At 34.8% G+C, this 17,739-nt stretch overlaps 1 protein-coding gene across 4 annotated transcripts; it reads right to left on the minus strand.

Annotated features, from left to right (window-relative positions):
- Positions 1 to 52: 52 nt before the first annotated feature.
- Positions 53 to 14,760, minus strand: LOC107664240 (cap-specific mRNA (nucleoside-2'-O-)-methyltransferase 1). Of its 4 annotated transcripts, none has more exons than XM_016454754.1 (24): positions 14,701 to 14,760; positions 13,367 to 13,499; positions 12,394 to 12,533; positions 12,146 to 12,304; positions 11,966 to 12,058; positions 10,756 to 10,827; positions 10,550 to 10,644; positions 10,388 to 10,472; positions 10,130 to 10,319; positions 9,071 to 9,189; positions 8,885 to 8,981; positions 7,704 to 7,836; positions 6,136 to 6,315; positions 5,971 to 6,027; positions 5,796 to 5,853; positions 5,556 to 5,624; positions 4,624 to 4,755; positions 4,373 to 4,498; positions 4,158 to 4,249; positions 2,830 to 2,898; positions 2,588 to 2,635; positions 2,389 to 2,501; positions 2,191 to 2,299; positions 53 to 886 (listed from the first exon to the last, which is right to left on the minus strand). In XM_016454754.1, the coding sequence occupies exons 2-24, from the start codon at positions 13,473 to 13,475 to the stop codon at positions 751 to 753; spliced, it is 2,481 nt and encodes an 826-aa protein (XP_016310240.1). In that variant the 5' UTR covers positions 13,476 to 13,499; positions 14,701 to 14,760; the 3' UTR covers positions 53 to 750. The 4 variants fall into 4 exon arrangements, with proteins under 4 accessions (XP_016310240.1, XP_016310242.1, XP_016310241.1 ...); XM_016454756.1 differs by lacking the exon at positions 14,701 to 14,760 and adding an exon at positions 14,550 to 14,693 and having other exon boundaries at positions 13,400 to 13,499; XM_016454755.1 differs by lacking the exon at positions 14,701 to 14,760 and adding an exon at positions 14,550 to 14,693 and having other exon boundaries at positions 10,130 to 10,328; positions 10,400 to 10,472.
- Positions 14,761 to 17,739: the final 2,979 nt, after the last annotated feature.

A 17,739-nucleotide genomic window follows, 5' to 3' on the forward strand; every position in this document is an offset into this window, starting at 1 on the left:
CTTTTGAGTGTCTCACCCACATCTCAAAATCCAATCAACAACCGATGAATAGAACATAGTCCCACCACCCTTCATTTTTTCTTTTTTACACGCAAGAAAACATCTGTCGCTGCTACCATTTCATTGACTTTAAACCCAATAGAGATGAATAATGAAGCGGACCACGATTACGCAAGGAATAAACTTCCTCAGTGGTTTAATGTAATCAACATCACGAACAGGTTTAAAATTCAAATCCTTTTCCAAAACCACCAGAAATGGCAAGTGATACCCATTCTAATGTTGCAAGTAATACCCATTCTGTTTGAAAAAACTAAATGAGCAAAACAAGGCAGCACATGCACACAGTAGAGCGAATGCACACTGTCATGCTGTTTTACATTGTTATCTAAATGGTTTGCACTGATGAGTAGAATCTGCAGCTACACATCTGATCGATTAGTGGAGGAATAATTCATGTGAGGAAGCAGGTTTTGAAGTTCAGGAGAAAAACATGTGGACAAGGGAAAAGCAATGTCATCTAAGTTTCATTCTCCTCTAAAGATAATGGACACATGCAGATACACACCACCGAGCACCAAGACGCCCTGTCGTATAACTCACAGGGGCTATTTTGGAGAGAGCCTTGAAGTGTGAAGAAACAGAGTTTTGAATGTTTCTCAGCAGACTCTGGTGAAAGCTACAGTGCCCCCTGGTGGTGAGGAGAACGTACAGTCTATGCTATGCTCCGTGTGATGTGTACATGTGTTTTTATTGTTGACAGTGCTGATGGATAAAGGAAAGCACGTCGTCTTTAGACAGTTTGTCGGGGTTGAACCGCGTCTGGGAGTCGTGAACTCGGACACCCTCCTCCCAAGCCCAAAACAGCCTGTCTTGATGACATGCACTGAGAAACAGGAGAACAGAGGGAAACAAATAAAAAAAAGTTATGAAAGAAAGCATACGGGTGATTTATGAATGAGAATGCATTACATTACATAACCGTTTAGGGTCAGTACAATTTAAGCAATTAATACTTTTGAACTCACTATTAATTAAAGAATCCTGCATCATGGTTTACACAAAAATATTAACTGTTAACAACATATCAAATGTTTTCAGCGATGATAATAATAATAAGAAATATTTCTTGAGCACCAAATCAGATTAGAATGGTTTCTGAAGAATCATGTGACAATGAAGACTTAAAAATGACAGCTGAAATTCAGCTTTGCATCACAGGAATAAATTACATTTTAAAATGAAACATACAACATACATTTCACAATATTACTGTTTTTACTGTATTTTGACCAAATAAATGCATAATAGACTTAAGAGACCTATTTCAAAAACATTAAAAATATGACCAATCTCAAATTATTGAATAATAGTGTATATATTCAATTAAACATCACTTTTTTAAATTTTAACAATGAATATTAAAGGAATGTTAAACTCTCCTGACTGCATCTGTGGTGTCTGTCGATTAATACCAAAAGTTTTGACAAGAAAAAAGTGTGCGCACAGTAATCCAATAGAAACCGATGAGGAAAGGCATTGTACTGTAGTATGATCAAATTAATATACATTACATACAAACTTCAACATGAGACTAGTTTGATAAAAAATAAGTAACTGGACTAGTTATAAATTATATATTACATTTCAAACCTTCTGTCATGTCCATGATCACAAATATTATTACATTAATTACACATAACCAGAATTTCCACTGCTAAAAGGACAACGCAAATTCATTTAAAACTCACAAAACAGATTTTTGTGTGGGATAATTATTTTAAATGTTAAAAAAAAAAGTATTTACACTTTGGAATGCCTTGCTCTATAGTACATTACTATAAACAGGAATAGTCCAAATTATTTTCCATTGTAATCGAAAGCACGCCGCAGCATGTCACTTGCTTTAAACCCAGAACATTCCTTTAATGAAACTACAGAGCAATAACCAACCAGTATCTGAGAAAAAATACGATTAAAAAAGACATTTAAAAGGATGCTGGGGGTTTAGAGAGATACTCGTTTCTTTGAAGGTCAGATGCTACAAAGGCAAGAAATATTTGTGCAAATCTTCTTGAAAATTCTAGCTATGTAATGCAATTTTTCTTGCTCAGGGCTTCAATTCAAAATCGGCTGCCAGTGTAGTGCCAGTCATGCAGGATTACTTCATATTGGCACTTTAATACTTACTGGAAAGGTGCCACAGAACCAGGCGGCAGTGCATAAGTTGATTCTTTGGTCTGCTTATTGTAGAAAAACTTTCTTTTAGAACTTTTGCTGAACGCCATGGTCCATGGGTCTGTCAAAAAGAGAAAAAAATAATGACAAATTCATCTTTAACAAGGCACTTCATTCATTTAATCCAGTTACTTCGTCTTCCTCTCTCACCATTGACTGTTTTGATGATGTAAAGGCCGCTAGGGAGGAAGTGACGGTCATCTCTGCCTGTGTACGACAGTCTTGGCATCCCGCCCGAACTCTTGGTTACCTTCATTTCCAACCTGAGGGAAAAAAATCAAATGAAAATATCTCATTTAAAAAAAAAGTAAATAATCCACATGTATGTGATTGCCGTGGTTAAACGCACCTCACAAAGATCTTCTCCATCTCCTCTAACCTATAGACTTCCTTTACTCTAAAAATAGAGAGAGAATGAATGAATGAATGTCATTCATCATAAACATGAAAGATCCTGTCTAGGCTCTAGTAAAACACAGTATCTTCATTCATTTTACATACTGCACCCTCCGGTGTTCATAGGACTTCCTGGCCCCCAGGGCTGTCACTGACATGGCAATTAGCACAACCGCAAAGAGAAAGGAATATTACCGGATGGGGTTCATGTCTGGCCTGCTGGGTTTGGACACAGCTTTCACAAACTTCTCGGCCATTTGGATTCTGCACCAAGAACAAGATTTTTTTTTTTTCTGATTTGTGAGGTCAAAATATCAATCATATCTATTATAAAACAAAAAAGATGCTCTTTTCCTTGAGAGGCAAAATAACATTCGATAAAAAGTCTTGTTTTTGGAGAAACTGATCAAGATGAAGCGAGTTTATGAATAAAACAAATATGTGTCAACAGACAACTTAAAAATAGATTTAAAGGGAAAACAAGGTTTTATTCCCCATTAGGAGGCTGCTCGATTATGACAAAAATCATAATCACGTTTATTTTGGTCAATATTGTAATCATGAGTGGGCCATATAACCAAAACTTGAAATGAATGATTTATTTAAAGATAGCGATCGATATATATATGAATAATATAATTTCCAATAAACAGCATAGTCTTCACTGTAAGAATTAAACTTCATTTGTTACTTATTAAAGCGACAAAAAGTCCTTCAGTCAAGAGCAGTGAGTGATTTTTTCTTTGTCTTTTGTTGTTTGATTAATATTAAGCAGTCGGCAGCAGGAGCCCCCTCCCGAGGACCAGCGCAAGTTCTTTTTTGAGCTTTTAAAAACATGAATACATCTAATCAACTTAAATAAATCAAGCACGTCCCATCTTGCAAAAGTCACGTTACACGATTTTACTGATTTGCACATAAAATTGGGCTTTTAATGGAGGTGCGAAAGCGCACTGCTAGAAATGGGGCGCAATAATCGTTTCATCTCGATTATTGTATTTTCATAATCGTTGGGAGGTATTTCGATTAATTGCACAGCCCTATTCCCCATTGACAGATATTTGTTCTTGTTTTAAGCATACGCTCAATTTTGTTCCGTTTCTCAGAAAACACGGCGTCATATCTTCATCTTTATATCTCAAGTAAATGTTGATTTAAAGATGTTCAGATATTTGTATTGGAAAACAAAACAAATTTGCAGTGCATGCAAATTTTAATTCCATGACTTCATGAATTTAGGACTTTCTAATCAAATTTAAGACCTTTTTAAGTATTTTAAATAATAATGAATTATAGCAATGTTTTTAAATCAATACAGCAATGCACAGCAATATTCTGTTATTGTTTACACGTCACAAATTGTATCTTAGTGGAAAGAGTGCACTTTATAAACCTGCTTAATAAAATAACTTCTTAATGAAAAATTCCTCTTTTTTGATTTTGTAGTTAGTGAAAGACAGGAAAAATATATATAAAAAATGATTTCTACATGTAATAATTTGGGAAGAGGTTCTGCCAAAGACCTCTGGTTGAAGTGCTGATCTCTGACGTCAGTGCCGTTGAGAACAAGAGCATCGAGAACGTGCACAGCGTTGATTCTTCTCTGGGCTTTTCCCTACAAGCACAGATAAAAAGACTCAAAATAAAACTTCTTACAAATAAGCATCTTTCCCCTTACAGTATTAATGTAAAGCTGTCATTTAACAATTCTCTCTCAACACTAATTCTCTCTGTTCACCTCTCCCTTCAGCTCCTGGACGATCTCTACACTCAGTAGTGTGTCTCTGGGCAGCTCCAGTTTGAAGTTCTCCAGGTTCTTCCAGCGTGACGGGGCTTTGCCGTCCCACGTGTAGATCTGAGATCTCTGCATACACCCACAGTTTATGTTTTTCACTCTTTAAGCAGCATATAAGGATATACATGAACACAACACATTATAATTATAGGCTATATAAATATAAATATCACATTCATAGACATATTCCTTACCCCAAATCCCAGGAGAAAGAGCTGTTCTCCTCCTCCCACAATGCACCTGTAGTCCAGTACGTGCTGTAGTTTATCCAGATTTCCTGAATTCAGTGCAGTTGGTATGGAATTAAAACTGTCCATATCTGAGCCCTGAGATAAAAAGACAGTAAGCAGAGAAATATAGTTATAGTTTATTTATATAAAATATAAACTATTTTAAACTGTTAACCGTCAGCTTGGCACTCTTTTTATAAGCTTTTTTCTTATCACACATTTATGTAATTATCCTAAGTTATATATAATTTGAAAGCCTCAAACTTCATCCTGTGAAACCCGTTTTAAAGTTGGGCATTGTTTTACCATAGAAATGGCACTTAAAATCCATTTACCAGGCTCCTCCCGTCACGTGTCATATTACAAAATTGACTACAGTATTTTATAACCAAAACTTTTTCTAATCTTTACAGTACACATATTGTTGGAAAGGTCTTGAGTTTCAAGGTTCCATATTTAGTGACTATTTTGTGATAGAAGAAATATTGTGACAGAAATGTATACATTTGTGACAGGAAAATGCAAAAAAAACTCTCAGGAACCTCCATTTTTGTGATATCAACTTCAAATTTGGAACATAACTCACTGTATATAATTTATCACATATCAATTTTTTTTTGTAAGACATTTATTTTAAATCAAATGAAACAAATTTAGTACAGTACATTTTCTTTACAGTAAACTTAAACTTTACATTTGAAATAATATATCAATAATCTCACTGGAAAACGTCCAACAAAAAGTTTTAGCTAATTTAGCTAATAAGGTGAATTATGAACATGACATTATAGGCTTCATGTGATTCGCCCACTTAGCTCTTCTATTGTAGAACAGCATGTCCACAAGAGCATTGCCACATTCCCAGCTAACTTCTCAAAGCCCACACACACTCTTACCTTCACAAGCTCATAGAACTTTGTTTTCGGATCTGATGTTGGAGGAGTGACTCTGGCTTTATCAGGAATCTACACAAAGATAAAGACGTTCAAGGTCTCAATCATTCAAATCAGCATCAGTTTGTCCTTACAGATACCTACGCAAAACAATGTTCTTTGAAATCGTTCAGACTGCACCACAAAGCACTAAACTAAACCTCAGTCCACTATGAAGCTCGTGGCTATAGTTTTTGGACTCACCCCCCACAGTTTGAAACATTCTTTGCGGATATCTGCTTGCCTGGGCTCAAACAGTGTCCTAGAAAGACACACAGCCTTGTCAGTGACGCTCATACAGACTCGTGCGCACAAACAAATAAAAGAGAGATTGAGATGAATGCCCTGAAACACACCAGAGGAAGAATGTGTGACTCACGTATCTCTGACGTACGTGTGGATCTTAGCCAGGGCTTTGATCTGTACTGCACAATGGCTGCAAGACAAGGGAGCAGAGTTCAATAAACAAACCTAAGCATGAATGAATGCATCGAGAGAGCCAGAGAGAGAGAGACAAAAGAGGGTCAGAAAGCGATGGCGATACCTTTCGTTGGAGTTGATCATGAATTGGAAGAAGTCAGTGTCTCCTTTAATGATGTCCAGAGGGACGACTTCGGTAACGTCTCTGTCTGAGTGTCGGAACTGATTCAGTTTCAGGTTGATGGTGAACATATATTCTCTGACAGCATCAGTGCCTGGCTTTAAACTCTTGCACACCAGATATCTGCATGCAGACAGACATTAAAAATCAGTACCACGTGCTCATTAACCAATAGTGACATTAGTGGAAATTTTTGATTTTTAATAAAAATAGCATGCATAATATAATCAGGGATTTGCATTAATAAATAGGGTTTTATTATTATTTTACGGTTTTATTATTAAAAAAAGACCCAGTACAAAAATATCAGAATTGATCATAAAAAATGTAAAAAATAATAATACACTACTAGTCAAATTCTTTGAATAATTAGGGTTTTTATGTTGAAAAAGACTTCTCAAGCTTACTAATGCTGCATTTAATTAAAAATATAGTAATAGTATAAACCAGTGAAACAGTATTACAATTTAAAATAACTGTTTTCTATATATATTATAATATTTTACAATGTAATTTATTCCTGTCATGCAAAGCTGAATTTTCAGCATCATTGCTCCAGTCTTCAGTGTCACATGATCCTTCATAAATAATTCTAATATGCTGATTTGATGCTCAAGAAATATTTTATTTATTACCAATGTTAAAAAAAAAAATATAATATTTTTGGAAGCCGTGATACACTACAATTCAAAAGTTTCGGGGGAAAAAAGAAAATGAAATTAATTCAGGAAATGCTACAAAAGATTTCTAGCTTCACATCACAAGAATAAATTACATTTTATAAAACGGATAGTTCCGGTCCTTGATTCTGATTGGTTGAGCCGCGTTCGAAGCTGTTGTAAATTACTCTACAAACATACACCTTTGTTTACTTTGTGTGTTGCTTGGCAACCACATTGTTGAAACCACAACTGTTTCTGAGGAACTACATTGTTTGGTGGAAGAATACTGTTTTTATTAATATTATTACACATTATTTGCTCTGTTTTATTTTGTGAAACCTAACTATGTATATGGAATAACCATTTTATAAAAGCAATAAACCCCAAGAAGCCGTGGTTTACAGTGAATTTATAACAGCTAAGGGGCGTTGTTAGGCACGTTGACAGCGACAACGTTGTTGTTCATGCAACTTTATTAAACTATTTTAATATATAAAGCATGAGAGCATTAAAAAATCTAAATTATTCCAAACTTATGACGGGCAGTGTAAATCAAACATAAATAAAATGTAGCATTGAAGTTAAGGCCAATTTCTGCATATTCATTCAGGGAAAAAATGCATATACTGGTATAAGGTATACAAATTAAAGTTATATACAGTATATAGGTATAAATATATAGGTATATCATTTAAAAAAACTAAACACTCAAAATTCATTCTGTGAAACCCGTTTTAAAGTTATATAAAGTATAAAAGTATAGTTTTTAGTGTCCACTGCCAGCTGCTCTCTCATATCCCCAAAGGTCTCTCACGCTTTCAAAGTAAGTCATGGACAATGAACACACACCTCTCTGAATTGGCAGGCCGGCTGGTGACGGGTTTGAAGAGCGAGACCCTCTCAAAGCAGAGGTACAGCAAATAAATCAAGCCCACACTGAACGGTGTGAACAGGTCAAACGTCTTGCACACAAAATGGCCACCTGTAAAACACAAGATTTTGTGTTGAGAAATGGAAGCAAAAGTGTTTAAATAATTAACATTAATCTATTTCAACGGACCATATAATAGAAAACAACCAATCACAACAGAAGTCATTTACATAATCTTAAAGGCAAAGTCACAAAAAAAAGCCTATTAAAATAAAGAGGTAAGAGAAACGATGGAAAAATGTTCATGTAAAACTAAACACAAACTTTTTGACAAAAAAGGTAGACTTCAGAAAAAGAAAAACAATGTACTCTAGAGAAGTTTTAAAATATGGCTCTTCAATGCTAGGTTTTACGGTTCGTAAAAAGTATTACCGTTGATTTGATACACCTAAAATTAGCTCTCAAGTAACCAAGTCTTCTCTCACATACAGTAGTCACATAATTACCTTCCTAATTACAGGATTTCAGAATAAATAGACTCGTGTCTGGGCGCATCCCAAGATAAAATCCAAACAGATCTGAGACATGGCTGTACAATAATATCAAGGCAAGAAAAAGCATGAAATAATCTTCAAAGCCTTGAGAGAGACATCATTAAAGAGATTAAATCATTTGGAACCGCTGTTAAAGAACTGGCTGTCCTCCAAAACAGAATGTCTGGAACTGAGAAAAGCCATGAGACCTGGTAACCCAAAAGAGGAGACAGTGTGTCATGACAGAGATGGAAGACGCACTATTGATCGTCCCTAGAGCGGAGCATGATCAAGCTTTAATGATACTTCTTCAACATCAAGGGAACGAAAACTCACGAAGAGGAAGAAAAAAATAGACTGAGTGAAATGAAAAACATCCTTGAGGAAAACAAGGATTTTGAGTGATTTAACCAGGAAGACAACTCAGCTTCCAATAAGAAAATGGCCAAATCATACACAAAAAGCCCAAAAAATAGAGGACCATGAAAACCAGAGATGTTGAGTTTTTCTTTGTACCAATTATTGCTAAATGAACCTCAATAAAAATCAGCAAGAAAGTCCAAGAGAGTGTATACTCTTTATTGTCACTTTATTTATATGCATACAAACAAAAACACACACAATACCTGGTCTGACGACAGACATGGCAGTGAGGAACTGACACAGAAGGAGCTGTTTACTCAGGATCTCCTGAATGTTCTCTTGGCCCTCCACAGAAAAACCCTGAGGAGCAACACACCATCAGAATATATCGACCAATCACACAAAAGCAATATTCACATTTTAACCAATCACAGAAGAGCATGTCTTACCCCATCTGCCATTAAGAAGTGCAGGCCCCGCCCTTCAGTGCTGTCTAAGACAAAGTTACGAAACGCAGTGATGTTTTCCGGCCGCGTGATGTCACCATCGCCATCAATCCCACCCTCACCTGAAACACCGGTAATGAGACATTCAAAAGAAATTCATAATATTTTTATTTAAATTTTTTTCGATTACTAGATTAAATGGAATTGGTGTAAAGTTGTTAAAAGAGTCACCAAGGCTGCATTTACATGATTAAAAATACAGTAAAAACTGTAATACTGTAAAATATTATTACAATATAACTGCTTTCTATTTTAATATATTTTTATTCCTATGATGGTAAAGCTGGTCATTTTCAGCATCATTACTCCAGTCTTCAGTTCTTCACATGATCCATCAGAAATCATTCTAATATGCTGATTTTATGCTCAAGAAACATTTCCTATTATTATCAATGTTGCAAACAGTTGTGCTGCCTAATATTTTTGTGTAAACCATGATACCCTACCATTCAAGTTACTTTTATTAAATACTGAAATTGTTAAAATATGACATTAATTACGCTACGAAATATATTTTTATTTCAAATAAATGCTGGCCTTTTTCTATTCTATCATGATTTCCAAATTTGATATTAAATATTAGGCAGCAAAAATTGTTTTCAAAATTATTAATAATAATAAGAACCATTAAATAACAATAATAACTGAGCACCAATAAATCAGCATACCAGATTTGAAGGATCATGTGACACTGAAGACTCTGCATTCTTTGCAAAATTCTGCATTCATTCATTTTAAAATACATTAAAAAGAAAACAGTTTGTCATAATTTTTCACAAAATTTGTTTTTACTGTATTTTTGATTCAATAAATGCAGCACTGTTAAGCATATGAGAGTTCTTTTAAAAAACATTTGAGAAATCTTAATTATTCATCTTATCTTAATTATCTTAATCTTAATTATCAGCAGTGTAGGTATTACATTAATAGTTCTATATGAACCAATACAGTAAAAATGTTAGATTGTTGTTTTTTTCATGTTTAAATGGTTGAAACTCATACCATAGTAGGCCTCAAAGAGCTCGCTGGGCGCAGCATAGAAATCTTCCAGTTTGAAATCGTTGGCTCCTTTGAGCGTCATCCCAAAACCTTTCGCATGCCAGCGACGCCGCCACAACACATACTCTGAGAATCCTCCCGGTCCTGCGCACACGTCTCCAAAATACAGCAACTCACCATCCTTATCACGCGTCTGGGGCTTCTGCACACAGACATCCGATTCAAAAACGTAATCACAGCACATATTTCTAGCTTCTGTAACTGTGGTCTCACCCCTTGAGAATCCTTTGGGTTAGTGAACATATAGTCAAAAACATGATCCATGTTGGCCATCTTCATAGCAGCTCTGAGGAGAAAACCGAGAGAAAGAAATTTAGAAAAGATATGCTTCTGTTATTACATGCATGTGGAGATGCCACCCACCTGTTGAGAAAGAAAGCCCCTCGGATTGTTTCATAAGGGTTTGATCGAGTACGTGCTCGCCTCATCTCCTCCCCCTCCAAGTCGTCAAACACCGTCTGAAAAGAAATACAAATAAAAAGACATGTTACATTATTACAAGACACAGAGCACAATATGTCTGGTCTCATGCAAGAACAGGAGAAACATAAGAGATGTTTGACACTCACTTTGCAGCGAAGAAGGAGATGCAGTAGATTCTCTGAGCAAAACTCAGTTTCATCATCAATTTTTAATTTTTTCTAAAAATATAAGCAAAGGTACAGTCATACATATAAACATTAGAAGCTGATAAATAACATTTTTTATATTAATGTACATAACCGTTCAAAAGGTAAACATTTTTTACAAGAAATACATTTAGCAAAGACACATTTAAGTGATCAGAAGTGACTGTAAAGAGATGTGTAATGTTACAAAAAAATTCTATTTCAAACAAATGCTGTTCTTTTTATTCATCAAGGAATGATAAATGCATCAGTCTATACAAAAATATTAAGCAACACTTAATTGTTTTCTGCATCAATAATAATAAAAAATGTTCCTTCAGCAACAAATCAGCATATTAGAATGATTTCTAAAGATCATTGGTCTTTAGCTTTGTAAAACGTATTTTAAATTGTAACGATTTCACAATATTACAGTTTTTAGTGTATTTTTAAATGCAACCTTGGTGAGCATAAGACACTACTTTCAAAAACATTTAAAAAAAACTTACTAACCCCAAACTTTTGACATAGAGCATAAGGGAATTTATATTAATGTGTAAGGGAAAGTATACATTTTACACACTAGGCCTATAACTTGTCACATTTCCTTTTTTTTTGCCATTTCAATTTTGCCTTTTTTGCAAAAGGTAAAAATGTACTACAGTATGAGAGATGCTTTTATAAAAGTACAAATATTTAATTTAATCTCTTAATTCATACAAGGTCATAAAAGCAGCATGAAGAAGTGGGTTTCAATCGATATCATTTTTAGGCAAACTGAAAATTTCACTTGAGAAAACATGAACGGCAGCACTTGATATGCATTTAAATGCACATAAAATCAGTGTTTATGCACTACACTGAGGTGAATGTTCTGGAGTCAAAATGCACATAAACAAGATGGAAATGAAGGAATCCCAGCATGTAATAACTGTACAAGAATGATACAATATTTGAAGTTGGTGAAACATTTACAGTTGGTGAGATTATTATATAGTGAGGTTTATTAGTGAAGCTAATAATTAATAAACACTGTTTGCACAGCAGACCCATGTGAACAAGAGACAACAAACAGCTGAGCAAAAACAACATTTACCATAGAAAGTAAAAGAATGAGCATTTGATCTTAAACTAATCATTTCAGTTCATCAGGTAATATGTGCTGCAATACCTGGCCCACAGTCATCCAATCCTTCAGCTCATCTGCATCTGGGATCTCTGGAGAACTTTCTGGAAACCACGTCACTGATTCTATAGCACTTGGCTGAGAGTAAAAATGAGAAATAAAGGTCCTGGTCTACTATTGTTTTGGTTTCAATATTAAACAAACATTCTGGAAATGTTGCTGTACCTCCGGTTCATCTTGCCAGTCTATGTTCAGGTTGCCCTGGAAGCCCTTCAGGGTCAGACCCAAACCTCGCCTACCACGCTGGGTGGATGCTTCTACGATCTCTTTCCGCCCTTGACCGAACTTTCCCAAACCCTCGCCTTCTCTGAAACCCATTTTGGCCTGAAGGAAACAGAGCAGGAGACCATTTTAATATGTGTTAACTCATGATTAACAGGCTGACAAGAGAGTAAAAGAGGTGTTTATTTTACCATGAGTTTCTGAGAGACTCTGTTATACATTGAAAATTTGGAAGAGGCCTCATTGCCCTCGGCATTCTGGGAATTAGAAGGTCTGGAGAAACTGGGTTTGTGATCCTCAACATCGCTGAGAGACTCGCTCTGACTTGAGTCTGGGAGACAAAAAAATAAATAAACACGCTTACAAAAACTTATACCACCAAAAGAGGTGAATAGGGTAAAAATAAAAATAAAATATATATATATATATATCATCATACTTTCCCAGTTGATTAATTACAGATCATTAAGTACTACTTGTTTCTGAAATGTTATATTCATATATGAAAGAGAGACATTATCAAATTTAATTTGTATGCATTTCCAGAACTGAAATCTGAACATTAAAAGCCATGTTCAATATTCTTGTTTCGTTTTGTTGACATATTAGATATAAAAGGTTTTAACAGAAAGGGTTTTGGACATCTCTATATATCACAATCCATAAATGTCAAATCCCTCTATAAAAACCTTCAGAATAGAGATAGGAATAAAATAGAAAGTATGGTGTAAGCATTTCAGACACTGTGCATCAGAATAAAACTATTTATTTACTACTAAAAACGTCTTATGATTAACAGTACCTGATAAACTCTAATAAAATAAACACTTAAATATGTATGTTGCATATTTTCTATACTAGTCTGAAAGAAACCATGTTATGAAAACAAAATAGCCCAAAATTTCAAAATAGTTTATAAGATCATAAAAGCTGCAAGCATAATAATTATAAAAGAATCAGCTCAATGTGAGCTAAAATAGTTTTACATTGAGTGCAGTCTGTCACCTACGTCAACTATCCATATAAGTGAATAAAAACGGAGCTGGATCTTTTTTTATTCTCTTCATCAAGTCATTCTTTAGATTCGCTTACAAAAACTTATACCACCAAAAGAATATGGCCATGTGAAGAGTGTAAAGTGTCATAAGGAAACTCCTCTCTAACCCTGATTGGGGGTTCTTTGAGAAGACTCCTCATCTTCATCAGAGGAGTCCTCATGGAGAACCTTCCTCTTCTTCAGAGGCTCATCTGATGCTTGTGCCCCTCTCTTCATCTTAAATTCAAGAGGTCCAAGAACCTGCATTCATTCAAAAACACGAAATCACTGGATTAAAACCCAAAACAAAGATGCATAACACTCATCAAGATTTCAGGTTATAATTTCTATTAACATATAAAAGAGTGTATATTTTGGGTGCTATAAGTGTGCTATAAGTATATTTAAGTATAAGTATATTTTAAGTGTAAGGTGCTATATTTCAGACACTGTGCATCAGAATAAAACTATTTATTTACTACTAAAAACGTCTTATGATTAACAGTACCTGATAAACTCTAATAAAATAAACACTTAAATATGTATGTTGCATATTTTCTATACTAGTCTGAAAGAAACCATGTTATGAAAACAAAATAGCCCAAAATTTCAAAATAGTTTATAAGATCATAAAAGCTGCAAGCATAATAATTATAAAAGAATCAGCTCAATGTGAGCTAAAATAGTTTTACATTGAGTGCAGTCTGTCACCTACGTCAACTATCCATATAAGTGAATAAAAACGGAGCTGGATCTTTTTTTATTCTCTTCATCAAGTCATTCTTTAGATTTAAAACTTTGACAGGTTTAAATACACACTTAAAAACGGCAAAACCTTAAAATGTGATATTAATAAATAGTACTGCTGCAATCTATATAAGTTGATCTATACATTTCCTTCCCAAGATTCTCGACATTTCGATTTTTATATTTAGGTCAAAACTATAAGTAGAATTAATAGTAATTAAACACTGGACAGGCGCCAAGCAGAACATGTATCATTTATTTCTTCCATTGTATAAAAATTAAGCTAAAATTAATTATTTAGCTTTATTCAGCTGCTTTGGCAATATGACTAAGTTATATTGTCTATTTCGGTTTCAAATGTGCCATAATGAAAATGATTAAGCTAGGTTTATCGTCCTTGCTATCGCATTTCTGTAACTTAAATGTTCAGATTTATTGGGGAATTTTACAAAGTTAATGGTCTTAGAAACGTAACTGGGTGACACAAACACAATGAGAAATCAACACTCAGCTTTTTAGGTTTCGATTTCACAAGAAATTATGCTGCAACACTCGTAAACATACCGAAAATGAAATACGCAGCTATAATCCTGAGTCACCTGCGAAATGTAAACTCATATTTGTCTCCAATCTGTACAATTCCTTGACAAATTCTGCTTTAGGTTCTACTTCAAATGTCAAATCTGGCCCGCGTTCCACTTTCAGTGGGTCTTACCGTATTTCTGGCGCATGATAATTACGTCACAAATGGGGTTGGACAACAAATGCCTGAAAGCTAAATGATTCATATTAATTAGGTTGTGCCGAAAAAAACTTCCTTATGGTGAAAGTTTACTTTATTAATATTAATAACAATATGCAATCGTCGCTTAGTAACCTTCCAATAACGTAGTAAAGGCTTGGCTTATTTGTTACCGCGAAAGTGAAAATAATTTTCTCAACTCTTTTCAGAATATATGTTATATATATATATATATATATATATATAACAAATGTTCAAGATAATCTCTGTCAATGGCACTGTGATACAGTGATCTCATGAGAACATTTTGTGCAAATGATGTTATGGTTTAGTCTGACTTTTTTCACATGGTGCATAAGATACCATATTTGAAGTAACTTTATGCTCTTAAGATTAATTTCCATGCCTAAAATTAACTTTTTAGCCATAATTTGAAAGTAGAATGTGACAAAACAAGTGTTATTGCTAAATCTACTTTCTTTACAATTGGACAAAAATTGTTACATTTAATCGTATTGATAGTGATAGTGTGTGTGCATGTTTTTACTTGCTATCCTATGATTTTATGCTTTTTTTCCTCTTACAGCCTATATATCTTCCTCTTGTTCCTCTTTCGCTCCAGTGATCCAGCAGATCAGTGTTTATGATGTCCAGAGTGTTATTATCCAGTCTACTAGGCACAAACATGACTAGTTGTCAATACTAAGCTGCCCCTCTGTGAACTGTTTACAATATCATGTATCCTTTAGATTGTTTTAAGCTCTGCTTAACCCTTATTAGGGTGGGACATTATACCTGTCATTAAGTGAAGATCTGCCCCAAACTCATTAGTTGTATCCAGGGCCAGCTGAGGTATGTGGGGCACCAAGTTGTAGCTGTGGGCCTCAGTTAAAATCGCTGTGGGATCCCACAACAGCCAGGGGCCCAAAAAGCGTCACCACCTTTCGCCCTACTAGCAACGTCCCTGGTTGCATCAATAGTGCTCAGTGCAACAGAAGTTTCAAACAGGCTCCGTGAACAGCTCTGTTCATAAGTCAATGTTAAGAAGCTTTAAACCTCACTTTGATTACCGGTTCACGTCATCTGTTACAACAAATGAGGAAACAATGAGATTGTGACCTAATCCAATGTTCTGCATCCTAAATGTCAATCAGTAAAGTTCATTTGTTCTCACTTTTACATTTAAGCAGCCATGAAAATATAGCCTATATAGAAAAAGAAATACAATTAATGGTCAAAAGTGCTATGACATGAAAGTCTCCTAAAATGAGAGTTGTGTGAAAGAGAAAGGGTTCTGGTAATGTTATATGGCGACCATAACATCTGGATAGCGGTAGGCCTATTTGTCAAAAATTATGAGGCTGGGGCAAGTTGTCACAGTGACTAATAAGGGGATCATTATCTTCGAACAGATCATTTAATCAGTGAGTCCTTGACTCGAGAACACCTGCAATCTGATCAGTCCAATTAGCAAATAAATCCGCAGTGTTGGGGAAAGTTACTTTTAAAAGTAATGCATTACAATATTGCGTTACTCCATAAAAACAGTAACTAATTACGTTACTTCGTTACTTTTTATGGAAAGTAATGCGTTACGTTACTTTTGCATTACTTTTTAAATCTGGACAGGGCTTGCTTGTTTGTTTTTAAAATAAAAAAAAAAGTTATATTTTTGGCAAATATAAAAGCCTTTTCACACCAAAGTGAAATGAATTAGCCTCAGGCTGAAGGGAAAGTAAATTTAAGTCCGTACAGTAGAATGCAGAAGAAGACATTTCAACACACTTCAGCAATAAAGAAAGACACACAAATGTTTTTCTAGAGTAATTTGTGCTTATTATTATGGTTGAACTGGATCATCGAAGACATTGGTTAATAAAATGGGATTAAATACATAAAGGATATTTGTGTTGTTTAACATTTAATTATTGCATATTCTGAGTTGCATTATTTTTATTCATTTTGAGGAATACTGACTCTGTGTTTTTTTGTGTGTGAGATGAATTAATGCATATTCATATTTATTTTAGAACTACAGTAACATCTTCTGATTTCTCTCAACATGGGGACAGGAGAGCTGTCAATCAATAAATTGGAGAAAAAAAAAAAAGTAACTTGCGTTACTTATTTGAAAAAGTAACTCAGATATTCTCTTGTAAATTAAAAAGTAATGCGTTACTTTACTAGTTACTCGAAAAAAGTAATCCAATTACGTAACTCGCGTTAATTGTAATGCGTTACCCCCAACACTGGTTAAGCGTGATTTGTGATCTCATTCAATAGCTATTCTTTAAAAAGAATCGTCTCGTTTACGAATCGGACACCATAAGTGAGAATGTTTTCCAAAATAAAATTAAACTGATAAAGTAAGCTTCTCTCAGCTAACAGGGAACGTTCTCAGAACTTTGGCTCAGAATGTTCTGCTAAGGTTCTCTCAAAGTTATGAAAAAATGTTCTTCCAGTAACATTAATAGAACATTTGTTGTACAAAACATTAATAGAACAAAAGTTGTCAGGTGTTTAATAATGTTCTATAATAACAAAAAATATTATTATTCATCGGTTATGGAATGTTTTTTTCTTTAAATGTTATTACTATGTGTTACGGGGCTGACGAGACGTGCGGATCCATGTGCAAAGCTTTATTGGTCAGAAACAGGCATAAATCAAACATTGGCAAACAAGTATGTAAGAGACAAAGCATTGGCAGTCCGGTAAACAGTGAGGGTCAATCGACGACGAACATAATCCAATAGGGCAAGACTAGAGAGATAATCCAGGTACAAAGCAAAGGTCCAGGCAGGGGCAAACAGTATCCGAACAGGGCAAGATGAGAGAGGTAATCCAAAGTGCACAGGCAAAGATCAGAACACGAGGAAACCCATGAGGAAACCGACAAGGCAAGACTAGGCTAAGACTATGAAACTTCAAGTAGGCTCCGTAACGTAGCTATCACAAACTAGCGATATGCGCATACAATGCTCGGCAGTGAATGGTTGTTTGAGTGAGTGT

The sequence above is a fragment of the Sinocyclocheilus anshuiensis genome, unplaced genomic scaffold (assembly GCF_001515605.1).
Source record: "Sinocyclocheilus anshuiensis isolate Anshui unplaced genomic scaffold, SAMN03320099.WGS_v1.1 scaffold67, whole genome shotgun sequence".
NCBI classification, from domain to species: Eukaryota; Metazoa; Chordata; class Actinopteri; order Cypriniformes; family Cyprinidae; genus Sinocyclocheilus; species Sinocyclocheilus anshuiensis.

What these genes read in the sequence shown, in the direction of transcription:
- LOC107664240 (XM_016454754.1), bottom strand. Translation starts at nt 13,475, where the DNA reads ATGAAGAGAGGGGCACAAGCATCAGATGAGCCTCTGAAGAAGAGGAAG. An exon ending in TCAAAGAACCCCCAATCAGG is followed by an intron (nt 12,534 to 13,366) that starts GTTAGAGAGGAG and finishes TTTGTCTCCCAG; the next exon opens with ACTCAAGTCAGAGCGAGTCT. An exon ending in CACACGTACGTCAGAGATAC is followed by an intron (nt 5,854 to 5,970) that starts GTGAGTCACACA and finishes GTGTCTTTCTAG; the next exon opens with GACACTGTTTGAGCCCAGGC.